The sequence below is a fragment of the Acinonyx jubatus genome, chromosome C1, assembly GCF_027475565.1.
Source record: "Acinonyx jubatus isolate Ajub_Pintada_27869175 chromosome C1, VMU_Ajub_asm_v1.0, whole genome shotgun sequence".
In the NCBI taxonomy this organism is placed as follows: domain Eukaryota; kingdom Metazoa; phylum Chordata; class Mammalia; order Carnivora; family Felidae; genus Acinonyx; species Acinonyx jubatus.
In genome coordinates, this window is record NC_069381.1 from 93,634,849 (window position 1) to 93,653,374 (window position 18,526).

The 18,526-nt window shown below is 50.1% G+C and overlaps 1 protein-coding gene across 1 annotated transcript; it reads right to left on the reverse strand.

Annotated features, from left to right (window-relative positions):
* Window positions 1-8,084: 8,084 nt before the first annotated feature.
* On the reverse strand, window positions 8,085-13,781 carry ADORA3 (adenosine A3 receptor). Its single transcript, XM_015066153.3, has 2 exons — window positions 12,895-13,781; window positions 8,085-10,659 (listed from the first exon to the last, which is right to left on the reverse strand). The coding sequence occupies exons 1-2, from the start codon at window positions 13,242-13,244 to the stop codon at window positions 10,053-10,055; spliced, it is 957 nt and encodes a 318-aa protein (XP_014921639.1). The 5' UTR covers window positions 13,245-13,781; the 3' UTR covers window positions 8,085-10,052.
* Between the last annotated feature and the right edge of the window lie 4,745 nt (window positions 13,782-18,526).

The window sequence follows — 18,526 nt, forward strand, 5'->3', positions numbered from 1 at the left end:
ACCATTGCTGAGGGTGCCATGTCTCACCCTTCACGCATGCAACACTGCTCTCCCCTTAGCGTAGATCCTCCTTTTCAATGAACATCATGAGAGGGCATTTTTGCTATTTACGTTCAAGAGTCCTAAACTAGATTTTTCTGAAAGAAACCACATGGTCACATTGAAGCTACCCAGTTCAGGTGGAGAACGAGAACCAACGACATGCGGCTAAAGAGCAGCAGGTGAAAATCAGTTGCCACGCTGTGTTATCCTTGCCTGCCTCCCCCCCAACCCCCCAACACCGGCCTGTCCTCCCCAAGGTCCGACTCACCTGGAGGGATTGGCCTTGTGCGCCACATTGGAAGCCCTGCAGCTCCGGTTCCTGTCGCCTGATAGGTCTGCAGCAGAAAGGACTGGTTGGGGGTCAAGTGAGTCCAGCCCCCAAGCCTGCCCTTTGCCTTCGGCATCTCTGCGTCTCTGCCCGTCATTCAATCCCCAGAGAACGAGTGCTCTGGGCAGCTCTGCTGGGCCGAGCAGAGGCACGGGGCGTAGCTGTATAAATGCGCCCTGCACAGGGCACAGGCTGGAGGGAACAGGTAGGAGCTGAAATCCAGCCCACCCTCTGCTGGCCAAGCCATATGCCCTGTCACTGGGCTCCAGGCACCGTGAGGAAGGGCCACCTTTCCAGAGGTGCACCAAAGCCCTGTGTGGACTAGATGTGGCCCATGGTTAGAGAGTCCCAGGCTGAAGGCTATGATACCTGAGGCACAAGAGGGCCAGTCCAATCCTTAAGGAACGAATCGATAGGTGGCATCATTGCCACACTGTGCTCGTGGCAGCCACTGAAACCCAATGGGGGAAGTTCTGCCATGGCCCACCCACCCTGCCGTCTCTGGCAAATCTCGTTGGGGAGGGGCAGGGGTCTTTGTTTCACTGAAACTAAGGAGCACATTTAGGCGAGGCCTCTTTCATCCCGAGCCTAAAACAGTGCAGGAGAAACATTTTAGGTGTGAAGGATGCCACACATTCAATAAGATGCTTCCTAAACAAATTACTAGTTGGTCAAGTGTGAGCAAGATTCTCTAGCCCCAGGAGGCTTCCTGTAGCTTCCCTTAAGTCCTCAGTTTGTTTTCCTACTGGCATTGTGTTCTGGATTATGATAGAAAGGCATCGCTTCTAGAAATGGAAACACTGAGAAGCCACAGAAGGAAAAAGAGGAAGGCTGGTACTTTCCATAAGCTCTTTGCCCGAGCAGAGGCTTTCTGATTTAAAAAGAGGTTTTCAGCATTGGACAGAAGAATTTGGGTGAGCATCTGGAGAGCTGTGTCTCAGCCCTGGCCCAAAGGAGCAGTTGACCGGCTTAGATAGACCTCCTCCCACCACAGGCTCAAGTTCAACCTACACCCACCCAGTGGCCTCCCCATGTAAACTGCACTCCTAACCAGTTTGGCCGTGATAGTTATGCCTGTGGATGATGAAATTAGTTAGCGGACGGTCTTTGAAGGTCCTCTTCCAGACACCTGGGTCATTTTTTACAGCTTCACTCACCTCTCAAGAAATGGATCTTCAAGATTCTAGACCTACTAGGTTGGCCACAGAGCACAGACATGTAATGACAACCTCTGAGCCTTTCCTGGCCAGCAACACAAAGCTCTCCCACCTGTTAGCCCCCGTGAGCCTCTCCAAATACCATGGGCCAGATCGCTGCGAGGGAAGGGAGGTTCCAAGAGCACCCCTGCGCCCACCCACCCTCCTCTTCCCCAAATTCCAAGTTAATCCCCGGCACCATCAGCAACGACCCTACCTTGGAGAGAAGGAGATACCAGGGTACCCCAAGGAAACTAAGGGGGGCCTGAGCTGGTACTCACTGGCCTCAGCGAGTATGTACCACACCAACGAACATGCACAACTGCGGGTTACCCCTGACTAGACCCCTGACAGGGTCCCTACCTTTCCCAGACCAAAAATCACTGGCGAGGCCTCCTCTGTCGTCAGTCACAACCAGCTCTGTAAAATCCAAGTCGTCCCTGGCAAAGTCCCACTGGATGCCACACGGGTACCAGCCTGTATCCTCCTTGGTCAGGCAGGACAGAGTGATGACGAGCTGGCTTCCTGTGTCCCTCAGGGCATGACATGCATGCACACACACACACACACACACACACCACCGTCCTTTTAAACATGTTGCAGCTCCCGCCACACTGGAGCAAAATCAGTTTAAGCACTGGAGGCTGATTTTTTATTTTGCTTGTTCTGGGTTAGCAACTGCTTTGGGCAGAAAGAGGTCCCGCTAAAACTCACACATTGAAGTGTTAACTCTAGTACCTCAGAATGTGACGGATTGAGCCTTTAAGGAGGTAATTAAGTTAAAAGGGGGTCATTAAGAATGGGCCCTAATGCAACCTGACTGGTGTCCTTATGAAAAAGGAGTTTAGGGGGCGCCTGGGTGGCTCAGTCAGATGAGCATCCGACTTCGGCTCAGGTCATGATCTCACGGTTCGTGAGTTCAAGTCCCACTATCAGCAAAGTTGTGTGCTGATGGCTCAGAGCCTCGAGCCTGCTTCGGGTTCTGTGTCTCCCTCTGTCTCTGCCCCTCCCTGCTTGCACACTCTGTCTTTCTCTCTCTCTCTCTCTCAAAAATAAATAAAACATTAAAAAAATTTTAAAAAGAAAAAGAAAAAGGAGTTTAGGACACAGACAACAGGTCGAGGGAAAGTCCTGTGAGGACACAGTGAGAAGGCAGCCCTCTGCAAGCCAAGGAGAGAGGTCTCAGCAGAAAGCAAACCCGCCCACACCTTGATCTTAGACTATCCAGCCTCTGGAAATGTGAAGAAATCAACCTGTGTGGTTTTGGCCAGCCAGTCTGTGGCGTTTGTTACGGCGGGCCTAGCAAGCTAATGTAGCAACCCTGGAGAAGTCCTGTCCCCTGGCCTGAGGCCGGGGGATCAAGAACTTAGGAGGCCTCTCCCCATTGCTTGTTGGGGGGCTGGAAGAGCCCGAGGATCACTGTTAGCAGATTCCCTGTGTCCACGCCACTGTGGACCCCTCAGGAAGAAACCGAGAAGGTGTGGAGGCTTCTGCGGGCTGCAGAGGGCTGGGAACAGAGGGAGTCACGTTCTGTTCTTAGGAGCCGAGAGCTTCCTATTCCCTCTGGACAAGACCTGTGCAGGCAGCCCCATCATCTCAGCGTGTTGCGTAGTGAGGAAGTCATGTACTCCGTGTCCCCCTAGAAGGTGGCTGGGGAAGTATCTGAACAAGGAGCAGAGATGGGAGCAGCAGGCATCTCTCAGCTAGGTCCCCTCAGATGCCGCCAACAACCAGCCCACACGGCAGGCTCACGTCGCTGATGTCAACTGATGTGACTTGATATCTTGTTTTCCTATCAACCCCACAAGGAAGATGGGGTGAGGCTCAGCTTACAGGTCTGGACCCTGACCCAGGGAGAGACACAACAGCCGTCAAGGTCAGCACGCCGGGGGTGGGGTGGGGGGCAGCAGAGCCAGGACTGGTCCCCCGAGTCCCACCTTCAGGCTCAGGTACCAGCAGACAGTGGAAAGTCCCAGCCTAGTCCATGTGCTCAAACACTTTGAGGAAGAGAAGGGGGAGGGAAGGGGACCTTACACTGAAAGGGAGAGTACAGAGCCCCACATTTTCGCTGAGGCTTTCAAATTCCTCACAACCCTCTTAGCAGAGCAAAAAGCAAGGATGAATTTGGACAGGATCTCTTTTCTCCTTTTATTTTCCCATCCCACTTCTTGGGTGGTTCGAGCTACTAAGCAGGAGGGGAGAAGGAAATTCAAGGTATCTGGGAAGTTTGGAGGCTGCAGATGTTCTTTCCCCATATCTTACCTGAAAAGACAGTCAAGAGAAGCAGAATGAAGAGCCCCATGACTGGAAGGAAGTGAACCTTCACCTGGAATGGTAAGATACGCCCCAGGGTTTCAGGAATCCTGGATCTGTTTAAAGGAAACAGATATCTTTGAGCTTAAGCCGGTTTGATCCTGTTTGAAGAGACCAGGGCAAAACGACCAGTCAATCCAAGCAGTGCTACTATGTATAGCTATCCAGGCTGTGTACTGCACAAGGGTACCTCATCAGAGGGATGCCATTCGTGGACATAAACTTACTTTTATAACAATATGGGCAACCGAAAAAAAATTGTGGGCTTCTGGCACCCCCAAAACAGCAACGGAGAGTCCCCTCCTGGATAAATCCACCCTGCTACAACAAAGCCTTATACACACGCAGACCGGCACAGGCACACACATCAGCACGGACACACATTCAGGTGTCCAACTGTGCCCTGTCTCGCCAGCGGACCGGGTTATTGCCAGAGGACGACACGCTCAGAGGCACGTTCTCGTCTAGTTGAGAGGAAGACCAGTAAGGAAATTACCTCCCCTGACTCCCGCGTGGACCATGAAGCCTCACCCAGGGAGCGGGGTCAGGGGCAAAGCACGAAGCTGTTATGAGCTGTGCCTGGTGTCTGGAGCACGGAGTGGTGTCGGTGTGAGTGTCTGAGTGTCAGCAGGCAGGGCCGCAGCCTCCAGAACTCTTGAGAGCTTGCCGGGCAGCGCTGGGGCAAACGAAGGGTATCTGTCCATGCAGAGGTAGAAGCTTCTCTTGGTTCTTTTTGGGACTCCTGGCCTGACCACTGATTTTGATTTTGATTTATTTTTGAGCGAGCGAGCACACACGTGCACTCGAGGCGGAGTGGCAGACAGAGGGATACCAAGGATCTGAAGCGGGCTCTGTGCTGGCAGCGGAGAGCCTGACACAGGGCTCGAACCCATGATCCACGAGATCATGACCTGAGCTGAAGTCAGAGGCGTAACTGACAGAGCCATCCAGGTGCCCCCCGACCAATGACTTTTAGGGTTTGAATTGTGGAACCACCTCCCAGGTGAATTTAGACCGAGCACTACTTATCACACCCCAGAGCCAACACTTCCCATCAATGGCCAGAGGTGGATGAGCGTCCAGGGTGTTCAATCATGTCCTCTTGTGAAGCAGAGGGACCTCTCTCTCATCCACACAAAGTCAGCATGTCGGCCAGCTCTAGGCCGAGTTTCACCTGCACCATGTTGGTTGTGTTACCCATATTGCCTCATTTACTCCTCATCAAACCTCTACGAGTTCAACACACAAACCGCAAGGTGGAGGGAAAAAAAAAAAAAAGGAAGAAAGGAAGGAGGAATCTATAGTTTAAAAGGGGCTTAAGAGAAATAATGACAAATTACAATATATGGAACTCATTTGGATCCTGATTGAAGCAAACAGTTGAGAAAAGTCTAGACAGTGGCTCCATAGTTGATGATGCTAAGAAATTATGGTTACGTTGTTTCAGAGGGGATCCTGACATCGTCAAGAACCAGCCTCTCCGATGGCTCCCGGCATTCATGCTGTTGTTCCCTCTTCAGCCGAATCAGGGCTGGCCTGTGTGATCAAGAAAACCAATGAAAATTAGATAGCAATTGATAATTTGTGTGGTCATAGTTTTTAAAATCAGTATTATTTCTGAGAAAGCTGCGTGCAAATCATGCACTGGGAATGGCTCGGAGAAAGTGCCGTGAAACCAAAGAAAAGCACCAACAGAAGGAGAAATGGATTGTGCCCAGACGTCAGTGAAGTGTGCAAGTCATGAAAAGGTGATGTTCTAAAGCAAATGAGAGGCCCGGAGTTATAGAGAATGGACAGATGTGTCTTATCAGTATCCTGACTCCCAGGTGGTACAGTTAGTTCTCCTGGTGCCTCATAAGGGTAGAATTAATTTTTGCTCCTTAGATGGGCAAACTAAGAAGATGAATGGGTAAGAAGCAGAAGCCCACTGATCATTTAAAAACTACCTTTTAGAAATAAAACCCGAAATGTTTGCAGAGGAAATAAATTGATGTCCCCAAATTTCAAGATAGTCAGGGTAGGGCAAGCGGGTGGGTAGGGGCATAGAGGGAACAAGATTGGCTGTAAGTGGACCATTATTAAAGCAGCATAATAGATATCGGAGGGGTCATTTTTCTGGTCTCTCCACTTTTGTGCGCCTGAAGTGTTCCATAATAAAAAGTAAAACAAACAAACAAACAAACAAACAAACTCTGACACAGATATTACAAGGTTCAGTTTTAGGAAACTGCCCCAAGTTCACATGCCCAAGTACAGCCATGATAATCTGATGCTAAATCCAGAGGAAAACACACACACACACACACACAAACACACACACAGAGTTCTTTCCATCACACTCTTCTTCTTCCTCAACAGTAACAACACTGCAAAATTATAGATACTTTACATTTTACAAGGGGACGTGACCTACACATATCACCTGAGTGGTCAGGGCAAGAGGCAGCCTGTTTTCCCATTCCCACCACACCCGGCGTGGCATCAAAGGGCAGAGTTTCTCTAGAAAATACGCATCTGGTTGTAAGAAACTGAATACACCAGTGGGCAATGGCCAGATCACATATGACAATAGACCTCTGGACAGAATTTCTGGACCAGGAAACCAGCATCTTATCTGCAGTAACTGGCCGGGGAAGCCGGCCCGCCAGAAGTCCAGTTGGTAGGAAGTCAGACTGTAATCTCTAGCAGAAGTCCAGAGCGCCAATCGATAATCCCCGTGACCATCAACCCCAAATGGCCAGGGATAACTGACAGCTTCCCAAATTCTTGTCCTGCTTCCAACTTGGGACCAACCAGAGAAAGCCAAATATGCTCTCCTAACCAATCCCACAGGATGCCCACTGCTACTTAGCCTGCCCACAGCTTCCCCGGAGCCAGCAGCCTCTAGGCAGGGCACAACTAAAGCCTCCCAGTTTCCCCTGTAGAGCCTGCCCCCCTCCTCTGCACACCTTTAAGTCTCTGCTGAAATCCAAGTAGCAGTGACTGACTCCCTGGCTACCGCAAGCTTGGGATAGCTTTTGCCTGTTCCCATCTGGTCCTAGCTTATTTCCACAGTTGACTTAATAATAATAATAATAATAATAATAATAATAATAATAAATGGGTTAATAAACCCAGCTACTCAGCGCCTACCTTCATTCCAACGAATTCATATGGAGGAGGAGGAAGCAAACTTTGGTCTTGTCTGGGTAGTCTTTTTTTCCTTATTCCTTGCGAACAAAAGCCCAACAGCCACCCTCAACTGTTCAGCTGAAGGGAGCTAGCCGGGAGACAGCCTGGAGGAAGCGCCGGTGACACTAATCTCTAAACCTGAAACCAGGGTGGAGCTCACCACATCTACCCGAGCCCCTCACCAGGGATTCTTAGTTCATCTTTTCTGAGTCCTCTCGAACAGGCATTCTCATTTTAAGGGCTTCTTCTGGGCTGTGTAACATCTTAGCTCAGGACATTCCCATTTCACTGAAACAAAGCAAAACAAAACATAAAAAAAAAAAAAAAGCAACTCCTGGGGCGCCTGGGTGGCCCGGTCGGTTAAGCATCCGACTTAGCTCAGGTCATGATCTCGAGGTTCGTGAGTTTGAGCCCCACATCGGGGTCTGTGCTGACAGCTCAGAGCCTGGAGCCTGCTTGGATTCTGTCTTCCTCTCTCTCTCTCTCTCTGCCCCTCCCCCACTCGTGCTCGCGCGCTCTCTCTCGCTTTCAAAAATAAATAAACATAGAAAAATTATTTAAAAAAAATTGAACTCCCTGAAAACCCTCAGTGGATCTGCTAAGCAGTGGACTTCGGTGGGGGGGGGGGGGGGGGGGGGGGGGGGGAGGAGAAAGGGAAAAGAAAGAAGAAAAGTTTGTTTTTTCTGAAACTCAGAAAACTCATCTTCCCACAGCGATGACCCAGGACGGATTGCTGCTTTGTTTTGAGGGAAGTAGTCCCCTTAAATGAAATTTCTTTCTTTTTTTTTTTAATTTTTTTTAACGTTTTATTTATTTTTGAGACAGGGAGAGACAGAGCATGAACAGGGGAGGGTCAGAGAGAGGGAGACACAGAATCTGAGACAGGCTCCAGGCTCTGAGCTGTCAGCACAGAGCCTGACGCGGGGCTCGAACTCACGGACTGTGAGAACATGACCTGAGCCGAAGTCGGCTGCTTCACCGACTGAGCCACCCAGGCGCCCCTCGAGTTTCAAAAACAGTAGGTGTGAAAGGTTGCTACTGCAATGTTACAGATTGTTTGTAAATTATGAAGCGCCTGTATCTGGGACTGAAAACTGATCAGCCCTTCCCTCAAGGGTCCGACGGGGCGGAGGTGGTTTCTGGCCAGCGGAATGCAACAGGGTCACCAGAAAATCCGATCACAGTAAACCTGGGGCCTCATCCTGGAGGGGCGTTTTAACTCAGCACGAAAACTAATTCAGGGGGGAAAGCCTTAAATCAAACAAGGGGACGCCTTTAAGGGGGAAATTTGGTGGAGGTTTTGGGGCCGGTGCTTGGATTTTTAAAGAAAATAGATCCCCAAATGTTGAAGGGGAGGCTGCTGGGCTGAAGGTAGCCTCCCACACTTCCGGGGACAGTGGCGCCGCGGTCCAGCCATTTGCCTTTAAGATAGATTGTGAGCGGTGCAGGGAAGTGGGTGGGTGGGTGACCAGCTCAGTTTGGGGCTAGTAGGAAAGTAGACGGAAGTTTTTCAACTTCCCAGACAGTGTTCTTCTTCCTGGGGTGATAGAGGGAGACAAGCGGGGACCTTTACTGAAATGAAATGTTAACTAGATAAATATGGTTATCGTGCCCTGGCCCAAGATTGCGGTCGGGATAAACTTTCAGAATCGGCTATGAACTAATAATGATGATAATAATAAACCATTTTCAGTATACTTATCCTCTTAGAAGTGGTTTAATTGAAATCCCATCTTGCTGCTCTCATCAAGTTTATATATTCATTGTCTGGGGAAAGTCCACAGCTGCAAGTGTGCACGGACCACACCAGAGATGTGCCCTTGAATCTCCAGAGCCACACTCAGTGTTTGAAAGGTGTGGCTGGAACTCTGTCCCCGCCTGGCGTACCTAAGTACGGCGTGCTCGAGCATTCAAGCTATAGTTTGTATCCATGTGTCTGCTGATTGTACCTTAGATGAACTTGAGAGTTTGCACTTTGGAGAAGTTACAAGCCCCTCTTCCTGTCTGAGAATAGGTGGAGAGGAGCTTGGGATCTCCCAGAAGGCAGGGCTGAGTTTCAATCCTGGCCCTACTACTTGTTAACTGTTTGACTATAGACAAGTTATTTAACCTCTCTGTTCTTCCATTTTCTTCTGCACAGTGAAGAGGATAGTAATGGTGGGACTTACCCCAGAGGGTGTCTGGACCAATGTATGCAAAGTAGGTAGTGCATAGAAAGTGCTAAGCAAAGAATAGCTATCCTGTCTCTCTCTCTCTCTCTCTCTCTCTCTCTTTTTTTTTTTGCCTCTTTTGACCCTTCTCTAACAATTGATGAATGGTTCATAAAGTTGGCAAATGCTCCGATCAGCCCAGGAAAAAGGAACAGGGTATTCTAGGCAAGGAGTGAGGTCCCCAGAGTCCAAACAGGTGAATATGGCAAGCAGGTTGAGTGCCATGAGCAGCCAGCTGGGGTCTGCAACCCCAAGTGACCCTGACCCCCAGCAGAGAGCTACACAACAGTTAGCCGTCATCTTTTATTTACTCAAATACATTTACTCAAATACTGGTGAATTCAGCAGTTTAAATCCCCCTTTGTTAAACTCTGCTCCCACCATCTCCCTGGCATCTGATGGTGTAGGTGTCTCTGCTTGGTTCCACAACAGAAAGGAACTGAGTCACCACCACACACATCCAGATCGGGACCTTTCATCAGTAAGCCAACAAAGCATCCTTCAGATACCTTGACTTCTCCTCCTTCCCAAACAGGAGACAGTAGTAACAGTAGAACGCTTTCTTCAAGTCAGTCATCCAGAACATAGAATCAAAGAAAGACAAGGAAAAAATTGGATAATAGAAAGGGGATGTTAGGGGAGGTACCACTGGGGGCAGCCAGTCAAATGCTCCCCACTCAGTAGAAGGAATTAAGGACATGAAAGCCTTTGGCTCAGATGGGTGGTTCTTCAAGTGTTTACTGATGCCGAATCCGAAGGTCAATGGGGTGAAGAGGGGTCTTTCATGGATAACTACTCAGAAGTCTGATCAGTGCTTGGGTCCAAGGAATCAGAGGACTGGCAGATCATACAGGTTTTGAAGATCAAAACATAGGTTTCCTTGAACTTCTTTATTTTGTAAGCATAGACAATAGGGTTCATCATGGAGTTAGCATGGGAGAGCAAAATGCCCAAGTAAAGTATAATTTGCGGCACCTCACCGTGGAAGTAGGTGATACAGTTGATGATGGATAAAGGCAGCCAGGACAAAGCAAACAGGAAGAGAACCAGAAACAGAGACTTGGCCGTCTTGAACTCCCGTCCGTAAAACGTGCCTGTCTCTTTGGAGCTCGAGAAGCTCTGATTGAGTTTGTTCCGGATGACATAGAATATGTCAAGATAGATGGCGCACATAATAACCAGGGGGATTAAAATCCACGTGAAGAAGCTGAAGTAGACCATGTAGTCCATCGTCATGACAGAACGGAACTGGCATGAAAGGGAGGTGACATTTCTGTAGTACTCGGAGGTCAGTTTCATGTTCCAGCCAAACATGGGGGTCAGTCCCACCAGGAATGACACCAGCCAGCAAAGGCCCAGGGCCAACCATATTCTTCTTTGAGTGGTGATCCTCCTGTATCTGTTTGAACGGAAGAGAATGGGTGAGTTCACAGTAGGAATTGCTAAAGGAGTGGGGGAGGGGAAGATGAGGCTGGAGAGTGCTGGCATTCCTGCAAATTTCTCCAGGGACTTCTTTTTTGTTTTTTGTTTTTTTCAAGAAATACCACAGGGCGCCTGGGTGGCTCAGTCGGTTAAGCGTCCAACTTCGGCTCAGGTCATGATCTCATGGTCTGTGGGTTCGAGCCCCACGTCGGGCTCTGTGCTGACAGCTCAGAGCCTGAAGCCTGTTTCAGGTTCTGTGTCTCCCTCTTTCTCTGACCCTCCCCTGTTCATGCTCTCTCTCTCTCTCTGTCTCAAAAATAAATAATAAAATGTTAAAAAAAAAAATTAAAAAAAAAAAGAAATACCATCTAGAATGGATTAGAAATATGTTGCCACACTCGCAGCTCAAGAACTCTTTGATTCCTGGGAGGATAAGAGTTTTCTAAGTCTCCTGGCATCACCTACTTGGTGAGAAATTATCTCCTCAAAGCGTGTTTCCGGCCATGTTTTGTTTGACCCAGGAATTACACTTTGCCTCTCCCACACTCCCCCCGACCCATGCCTGCCCCTGCTTCTCTCTTTGCAATGGCATCCACACTTGGTGTTTGAGTCACATGGGTCTGTGGAGTTGTGGAGTTCAGGTTCAAGTGCTTCCAAGACCTAAAACGACTCATCCAACAAGAGTCACCATCTCTCCTTCCAGCATCCTTCCTGACAACATTCCACACAGACTATGAGAAGGAAACTGATTGTGTTAAGCACCGACTGTGTCCTCAGGAGACTTTAGCTTAATTAAATTTCACAACAGGGGCACCTGGGTGGCTTAGTCGGTTAAGCGTCCGACTTCGGCTCAGGTCATGATCTCAACAGTTCGTGGGTTAGAGCCCCGCGTCAGATTGTGCTGACAGCTCGGAGCCTGGAGCCTGCTTCGGATTCTGTGTCTCCCTCTCTCTCTGACCCTTCCCCCACTTGTGCTCTGTGTCTCTCTCAAAGATAAATAAACATTAAAAAAATAAAATGAAAAAAATCTCACAACAAACAAAAGCTATCTCTATGATAATGTCCATTTCATTGCTGGTGACGGGTGAGGATAACAGTCGTTTGAACTACCATTGATCGAGCACAGACTGGGCAAGCATTTCATTTTTTTAGAAAGCTATTTTTTTTAAGTTTATTTATTTTGAGAGAGAAAGAGTGAAAGCGAAGGAGGAGCAGAGAGAGAGGGAGACAGAGAATCCCAAGCCAGCTCCGCAGCTGGCAGCACAGAGCCTGATGGGGGCTCTGACTCACAAACTGTGAGATGACCTGAGACAAAACCAAGAGTCAGATGCTTAACCAACTGAGCCACCCAGGGCGCCCCGACCTATGGAATTACATGAGGAAGTTGCAGTCACTGTCCCCACTTTATAGGTGAAAAAAAGAAACGGGCAAGTAACCTGCACGAGCTGGAAGCGGCAGAGGTAAAAATGGAAACGAGGTAAGTCTGAGTTCAGAGTTCCAAAGTTAACCACCGTGGAAAGACGAGGAACCAAAGCTGAGAAAGTTAAACAACTTGCCCCAGCTCAGAGCTCAAGATCTGGGCTTTGACCCCTGGCTTGTTTGCAGGTTTGCAGGTTTCTCCCCACGTCTCTTCCCCAAGACCAGACAGGAGGAATATGAGATAATTGCTATTCAGGACTCTTGGGGAATGAGATGTCTCCACTGGTGGGCCTATTCTATTCACATGGTCACAGGAAAGGTTGTTACTGCTTTCTGCAGTGGAGAACGTTTTGATCCCCGTCTCTACATGGAAGAGGAAGCAAAGTTAAAGTAACTTTAAAATAACCTACATCTGCAAAGAACAGAACCATCCATTTATCCCCGCCTATTCTTTTCTGTTCGCTCCTTATTTTATCTGGTAGGTTTCCAACATTTCTAAAACTCAAGAACAGTTTTTACTAATTAAAGATGCATCAAGCTTTCATCATCCTTAGCTGCCCCGGGGGCCCGAGCATACACGCCCACAGTCAGTGGAGAAAGATCGAGCATTCCTCTGTTCCAGAGTCCCAGCTCAGCGTCGTTAAGCCCCTCACACACCAAATGGTGCAAAGAAATGTAGTGCCCTCTTTCAAGTTCAGAGGCCAGTCTGGATTTGTTTTCACTGAAAACTCGTCTGGGATCTGAATTTTGTAGCCCCATGTCCCAGGCGCCTCCATCACACCTCCCCTCTTACCTGACTGTGAGCTTGACCCGCAGGTATCGGTCCACAGCAATGGCTAGCAAGGACATAATGGAGGCATGGGTGAAGATCAGCAGTAGGCAGGTCATGAAGAGGCAGTTATAAAAGTGGATTGTGATACCCAGGCTGATGACAATGGCCAAAGGCATGACCAGCACCCCAACGGCAATGTCAGCCAGGGCCAGGGAGACGATGAAATAGAAGGTGGTGGTCTGCAGGCTGGGGTTCAGCTTGACCACCCAGATGACCAGCACATTGCCCACTATGGCACAGAGCCCGATGAGAATCTCCACGGTGATGTAGGTCACGTTGGCCAACAACAGGGCAGTGCTGTTGACAGCCATCTTGCTCTCGCCAAGGAGCCTCCCTAGTAGCAGGCGTGCTGACGGGATCCGTGCAGCCTGGTGAGTCGAGCTTTTGCCAGGCACCTCACTTGAGGTTCAGGGGCAGCAGCAGCAGTCTGAAACTCACAACTCGCTCATTCCTTCTCTTCTCCGATGGGACACTCTCTTGGAGACGCCCCCACCTTTTCTTAGAGAGAGCCCATCTAGGGGCAATCACTTCTTGCCTCTTTGTGGGCCACACATCCCTGGGCTCCCGGAAGCGTGGAGGACAGTTCTCTGTGGGCTGAATCTGAAAGTGCTGCAGCTCTTAGTTCCCCAGACAAACACGCTCAAGACCTCTGCCTCCTGCCCCCAGGGGGCCACTTGAGCTCCATCGAGATAAGCAGCCCTCTTCAGCGGTGTTTCAGGAAGTAAGATGGGCCAAGAGGAAGCAGAGACCAGGGACGTTCAGTCAGAAGATGGAAAGAGAAGAGGAGGGGTGTGAATGGCAGGGAGAAGGCTCTGAATTCATTCACTGGGGGACTGGATAGGAGTGTAGTGCCGGGTGGGAGAGCAGTGGAAACACAGACTCTTCTATTCTGGCTTTCTGCTGACTTAGCAGAAAGATCCCGTGACAAGGAAGCAAACGGGAGCCACAGGGGAACAAGAAATAGACTGTGGTGGCAGCCTTAGCCAGAATTTATTGTTTGTTTTTTTTTTTAGCGTATGTTATAGACTGACTGTGTCCCCGCAAAATGTATATGTTGAGATCTGATCCTCAAAGTGATGGTATTAGGAGGTGGGGTCTTTAGGAGGTGCCTAGGTCTTGGGGATAGAGCCCTCAGGCATGGGATTAGTGTCTTATAAGAGACACCCCAAAGAGCTCCTTCACTCCCTCTGCCATTCATGAACCAGGAAGCTAGCTCTCGCCGGACACCAAATCTGCCGGTGTCTTGATCTTGAACCTCCCAGCCTCCAGAGCAGAATTTCTATGGCTTATAAGCCACCCAGTCTGCAGTATTCTGTTATGGTAGCTTGAACAGACTAAGACAGTGCAGACAGCAAGCACTGAGGCCAGCTGGGACCCAGCTTTTGCATCAAAGATCCTTTGCCCAGGCTCCTGGCCCAGTGGGTTAAGCGTCTGACTTTGGCTTAGGTCATGATCTTGCAGTCGGTGAGTTGGAGCCCCGCGTTGGGCTCTGTGCTGTCAGCTCGGAGCCTGGAGCCTGCTTCGGATTCTGTGTCTCCCTTTCTCTCTGTCCCTCCGCCACTTGCACTGTCGGTCTCCCTCATGTGAGAGAGAGAGAGACCCGTTGCCAGAGGATAAGCTAAGATCCCCTGCTCAGAAAGGCAAAAACACTCAGCACCTCCCACAAGCATCACATCTGCTGACTCCACATTTCCCCCTGTCAGCCCACACGCCCACCAATGTCTCACATGCCCTCACACCAGCAACCACCCCTGTGACAAATCTCTTTGAGGAACAACAGGACAACAGGATGACCGGCCAGGCAGAAAGGAGAGAAAGGGCCACGCGTGTACATAATCACACAGCATACCCCTCCCACTCGCCCACCCCCACCCGCATGAAAAGAGGAACCAAACTGCTTCCCTGGAAGTTGCTCATCACCTGGTCTGAAGCTTCTGGAAATCAGACACTTAAATGCAATTGTTATTTAAGGTCCAGTCCTGCCCACTGGGGTTATTTAGAGACACAGCAAGAAGGGATGGGTGGACCCGAGCTCACACAGTGGATCGGAAGGTTTATAATATTTGCCTTAAATAACCCCAATCTACGTGCAGCCAGAACTAAAATTCAACACCGACAACAGCGTTGCTCACATACTTGCCAGGGCACCGGTGAGACGCCTCGGGGCCGTGGCATTTCCACGTCACCCTCTGCTCCCCCCACGCCCCCTCCCCCCATCTCAAGTTGGCCCAAGTCTGAATAACCTTGCCCATGCCTCCTGGACTTGCCACTTCACCCTGGCCCAACCCCCCAGACATTAAGGGGCGGCAGCCCTGTCCAGCAGCATCGCTGCCTTTCCAACGTTTTCCAGTGTTAACCATGCCCACATCCCTGCACCGTGGGAACTTGAGAAGCTTCGCCAGCCTCCAGCGCAGCTTCTCACAAGAGTATCTACTGCAACTGCTTTCTTTATCTCTGCTTCAGGGAGGAAGTCACAGAAAGCAAGTTCTAGGAGGCTGTGTGCTACCGAAAGAAGTCGCTCTCACCCTAAAGCAATGGTTGAATTTTGGTGACAGGGTGTAAAAAAAAAAAAAAAGTACCCTCTCTGCTGGCCCCTTGCCACCCGGTAGGACCAAACAGCCAATATGTGAGAGCAAGACACTCTGGGGTAGGGACCAGTCATATTGCTACATCGGGGCGAATGTATAGTAAGGGAGCGGTTTCCAGGGGGGTGCTTGGCCACCCAGGTCTGCCTCGCTCCACGTTCGAGAGCTGGTCAGGCAACAGACAGCTTCCACATTTAGAGAGAGTGGTGTGAGGGGGGCTGTGTCATTATGAGCCAGAAGCTGGGGGAGGGAGAAGGTGGCAGAGGCCAGGAAAGTACCTGAGCCACGGATCCAGCCACAGAAAGTGGAGCAAGGTTTTGGGGATGGATTCCACAGCTAGAGCTGGAAACCTGATCTTTACCCCTTTCATCCTCCCTTAGGACCTGAGTGAGTCCTTTTCTAACCAGCCCATCTCCGCTGTGTTAGAGAAGCCACGGAGAGGGCTTTGTGTCCCTGCACCTGTAACAAGAGCAGTGTGGTGGGTGCAGAATAGCCTGGGAGAGAATAATCCAGGGGGAAAAGGAGAGGCTGGGGCCGCACTTGAGACACCTTGACCTAGACCCCTTTTCCCACCTGGGAATTGTGTCTCCTGAATTCTCTGGACATTTCCTGTCCAGGAACCAAGGGAAGGCTGAACCTATCCGTGCTCAGGGGCGTGACTGGAGGGATGAGGAGAGAGGTTTCCACATTACTTAGCATTTTTGCCTAGTATTGGGCCCTGAGCCAACTTCTCACTCCAGACCGAGTGCCAGAAGGCAACCTGGAAAAGAAGAGAGAGCAGACTGGAAAAGAAGACAGAGAGGCCAGGACAGATGGTCATCTTGTCTCCACCCCCCCAACACGCCCCACAGCTGCTCTTGGGTAACTTCCCTCATCTCTCATGGACACGCCGTCTCAGCCCCCTGAGCCATCCCCAGAAGCAAGTCTCCCCACAGCCTCTATGCGGCCCTCAGGATCAAGTCCGGCCCCTTTGGAATGACGAACGAGACCCTTCGAGGTGGGATGTCCCAGCCCCCTGCAGCCTCCTGGTGCCTGGATCCTCCTCTTCTCCAAAACCACAAGCACCACCATGATTTCTCTTCCTCCCCGACATGTGCCCAGCTTAGAAAGCCCTTCTCCCTGTGTCCACCTAGAACACAAGCACTTTTCCTTCAAGATTATTCTCGAACAGGACCCTGAAGAGAATTTCCCAGACATCCCCTCACCATGCTGTGTTTATAAGCCCCTCCCCTGCTATCTACGCCCCTGGAGCATAGGGGTCTCCACTCATCATTTCTAGCCCCACCACCATGGCTGGCAGGTTGCAGGTGCTCAAGTATATTTCTGATAAATGAATGAATAGGAAAGCTCCTCAGTGAACCAGGGGGCATCAGCTTGGCACTAAGCATAGAATCAGCTAGGACCGGTTGAGCATGTTCCCTCATACCACCTGCCATGGTGAGGGTTTTACTTTCATGGTCTCATTCAATGCTCTCTGATGAAATGTTTACTATAATCACAGCTGAACAAACTGAGGCTCAGAAAGGAGAAGTAATGTGGGGCGTCTGGGTGGCTCAGTAGGTTAAGCGTCCCACTTTGGTTCAGGTCGTGATCTCATGATTCGCGAATTCAAGCCCCGCGTCGGACTCTGTGCTGACAGATCAGAGCCTGGAGCCTGCTTCGGATTCTGTGTCTCCCTCTCTCTCTGCCTCTCCCCTGCTCACGCTCTGTCTCTCTCTGTCTCAAAATTAAGTAAACATTAAAAAAAGAAAGAAAGGAGAAAAGAAAGGTGAAGTAACTTGCCCAGGATTGCGCAGCTAGAAAGTGGCAGAGCCGGCATTCAAACCCAGGCTCCTGGCTACGGTAAATGAGTGGGCAAGTGAATAGCCACGTGAAGCTTTCACAAGTACAAGGTGTCCCTGAACTTGACGTTGCCATATTATCATTGGGAGGTTCTAGCCTCAACGCATGGAGAAGAAAGAGGTGACCAAGATCATGGGAACAGAGCACCAGCATAGTGTAGGTCTGGTAGCTGCTCTGAATTACGGACAGGTGAAAGAATGAGCAGGGCACTTGGCAGGGCTTCAGGGGGAGATCTGGAATAGATCAGATCTATTTTTGTTGGACCAGAGTGCCAAAAAAAATTTTTTTTACATTTTTTAATAGTTATTTTTGAGAAAGAGTTGGAGATAGAGTGTGAGCAGGGGAGGGACAGAGAGAGAGGGAGACACAGAATCTGAAGCAGACTCCAGGTTCTGAGCCTGATGCGGGGCTCGAACTCACAAACCAGTCATGACATGAGCTGAAGTCGGACATCTAACTGACTGAGACACCCATTTCCCCCCCCCAACCAAAATTTTTTTAAATAATAAATTGTAAGTGAGATGTGGCTCAGGGAATCTCCCCATCTAAAAGAAGGGCCATGTCTGTTTCGGTTTTATTAAAAGAACATGGACTCCATGGAAGAGGCAAGGATCGGGGAGGGAATCCATCAACCTGAACCACAGGAAAAGCATCTGAATCCTAGGGAAAGGCCTCACCTGTCCCAAACCCTGGCCCGACACCCCTGGACACAGCTTAGCCACAGGGCTGCAACCTTGCCCTTGGGGTTCTGCTTAATGTCAGGAGAGGCTGGTCAGACAGATGTTCATCTGCTCCTTTGCAGCTTCCCAGACAAGCCTGAGAAGCCCCAGCAACCACCCTGCACTCACAGCAAGATGCTGTCTGAGCAGGAGCCCGGGGGCGGGGGGGGGGGGGGACCCTCTGGAGTCCTAGAAACTGGTCCAGGAGGCTGCTGAGACAGGATGTCAGGCAGCTGGGAGGTGGGGGCTCCCGCCTGGGGTTGGCTCACATGGACTCCACTGCTGCCTGCAGAATTGCACAAAATCAGTTTGTCCGCTTCCTCTTGGCCCCATCACCACTTCCCCAAAACCTTATATTTTTATAAAGCTTCTTGCTTGCTAGCCAGCAGTGGAGGCTTAAAAAGAGTGAGGTGGCCAAGAAGGTGGCCTCTCCCAGCACCCCTCCCT

Coding starts and splice junctions, on each gene's coding strand:
- ADORA3 (XM_015066153.3), bottom strand. CDS start 13,244: ATGGCTGTCAACAGCACTGCCCTGTTGTTGGCCAACGTGACCTACATC. Junction 10,660..12,894: donor CGGGTCAAGCTCACAGTCAG/GTAAGAGGGGAG, acceptor CCGTTCAAACAG/ATACAGGAGGATCACCACTC.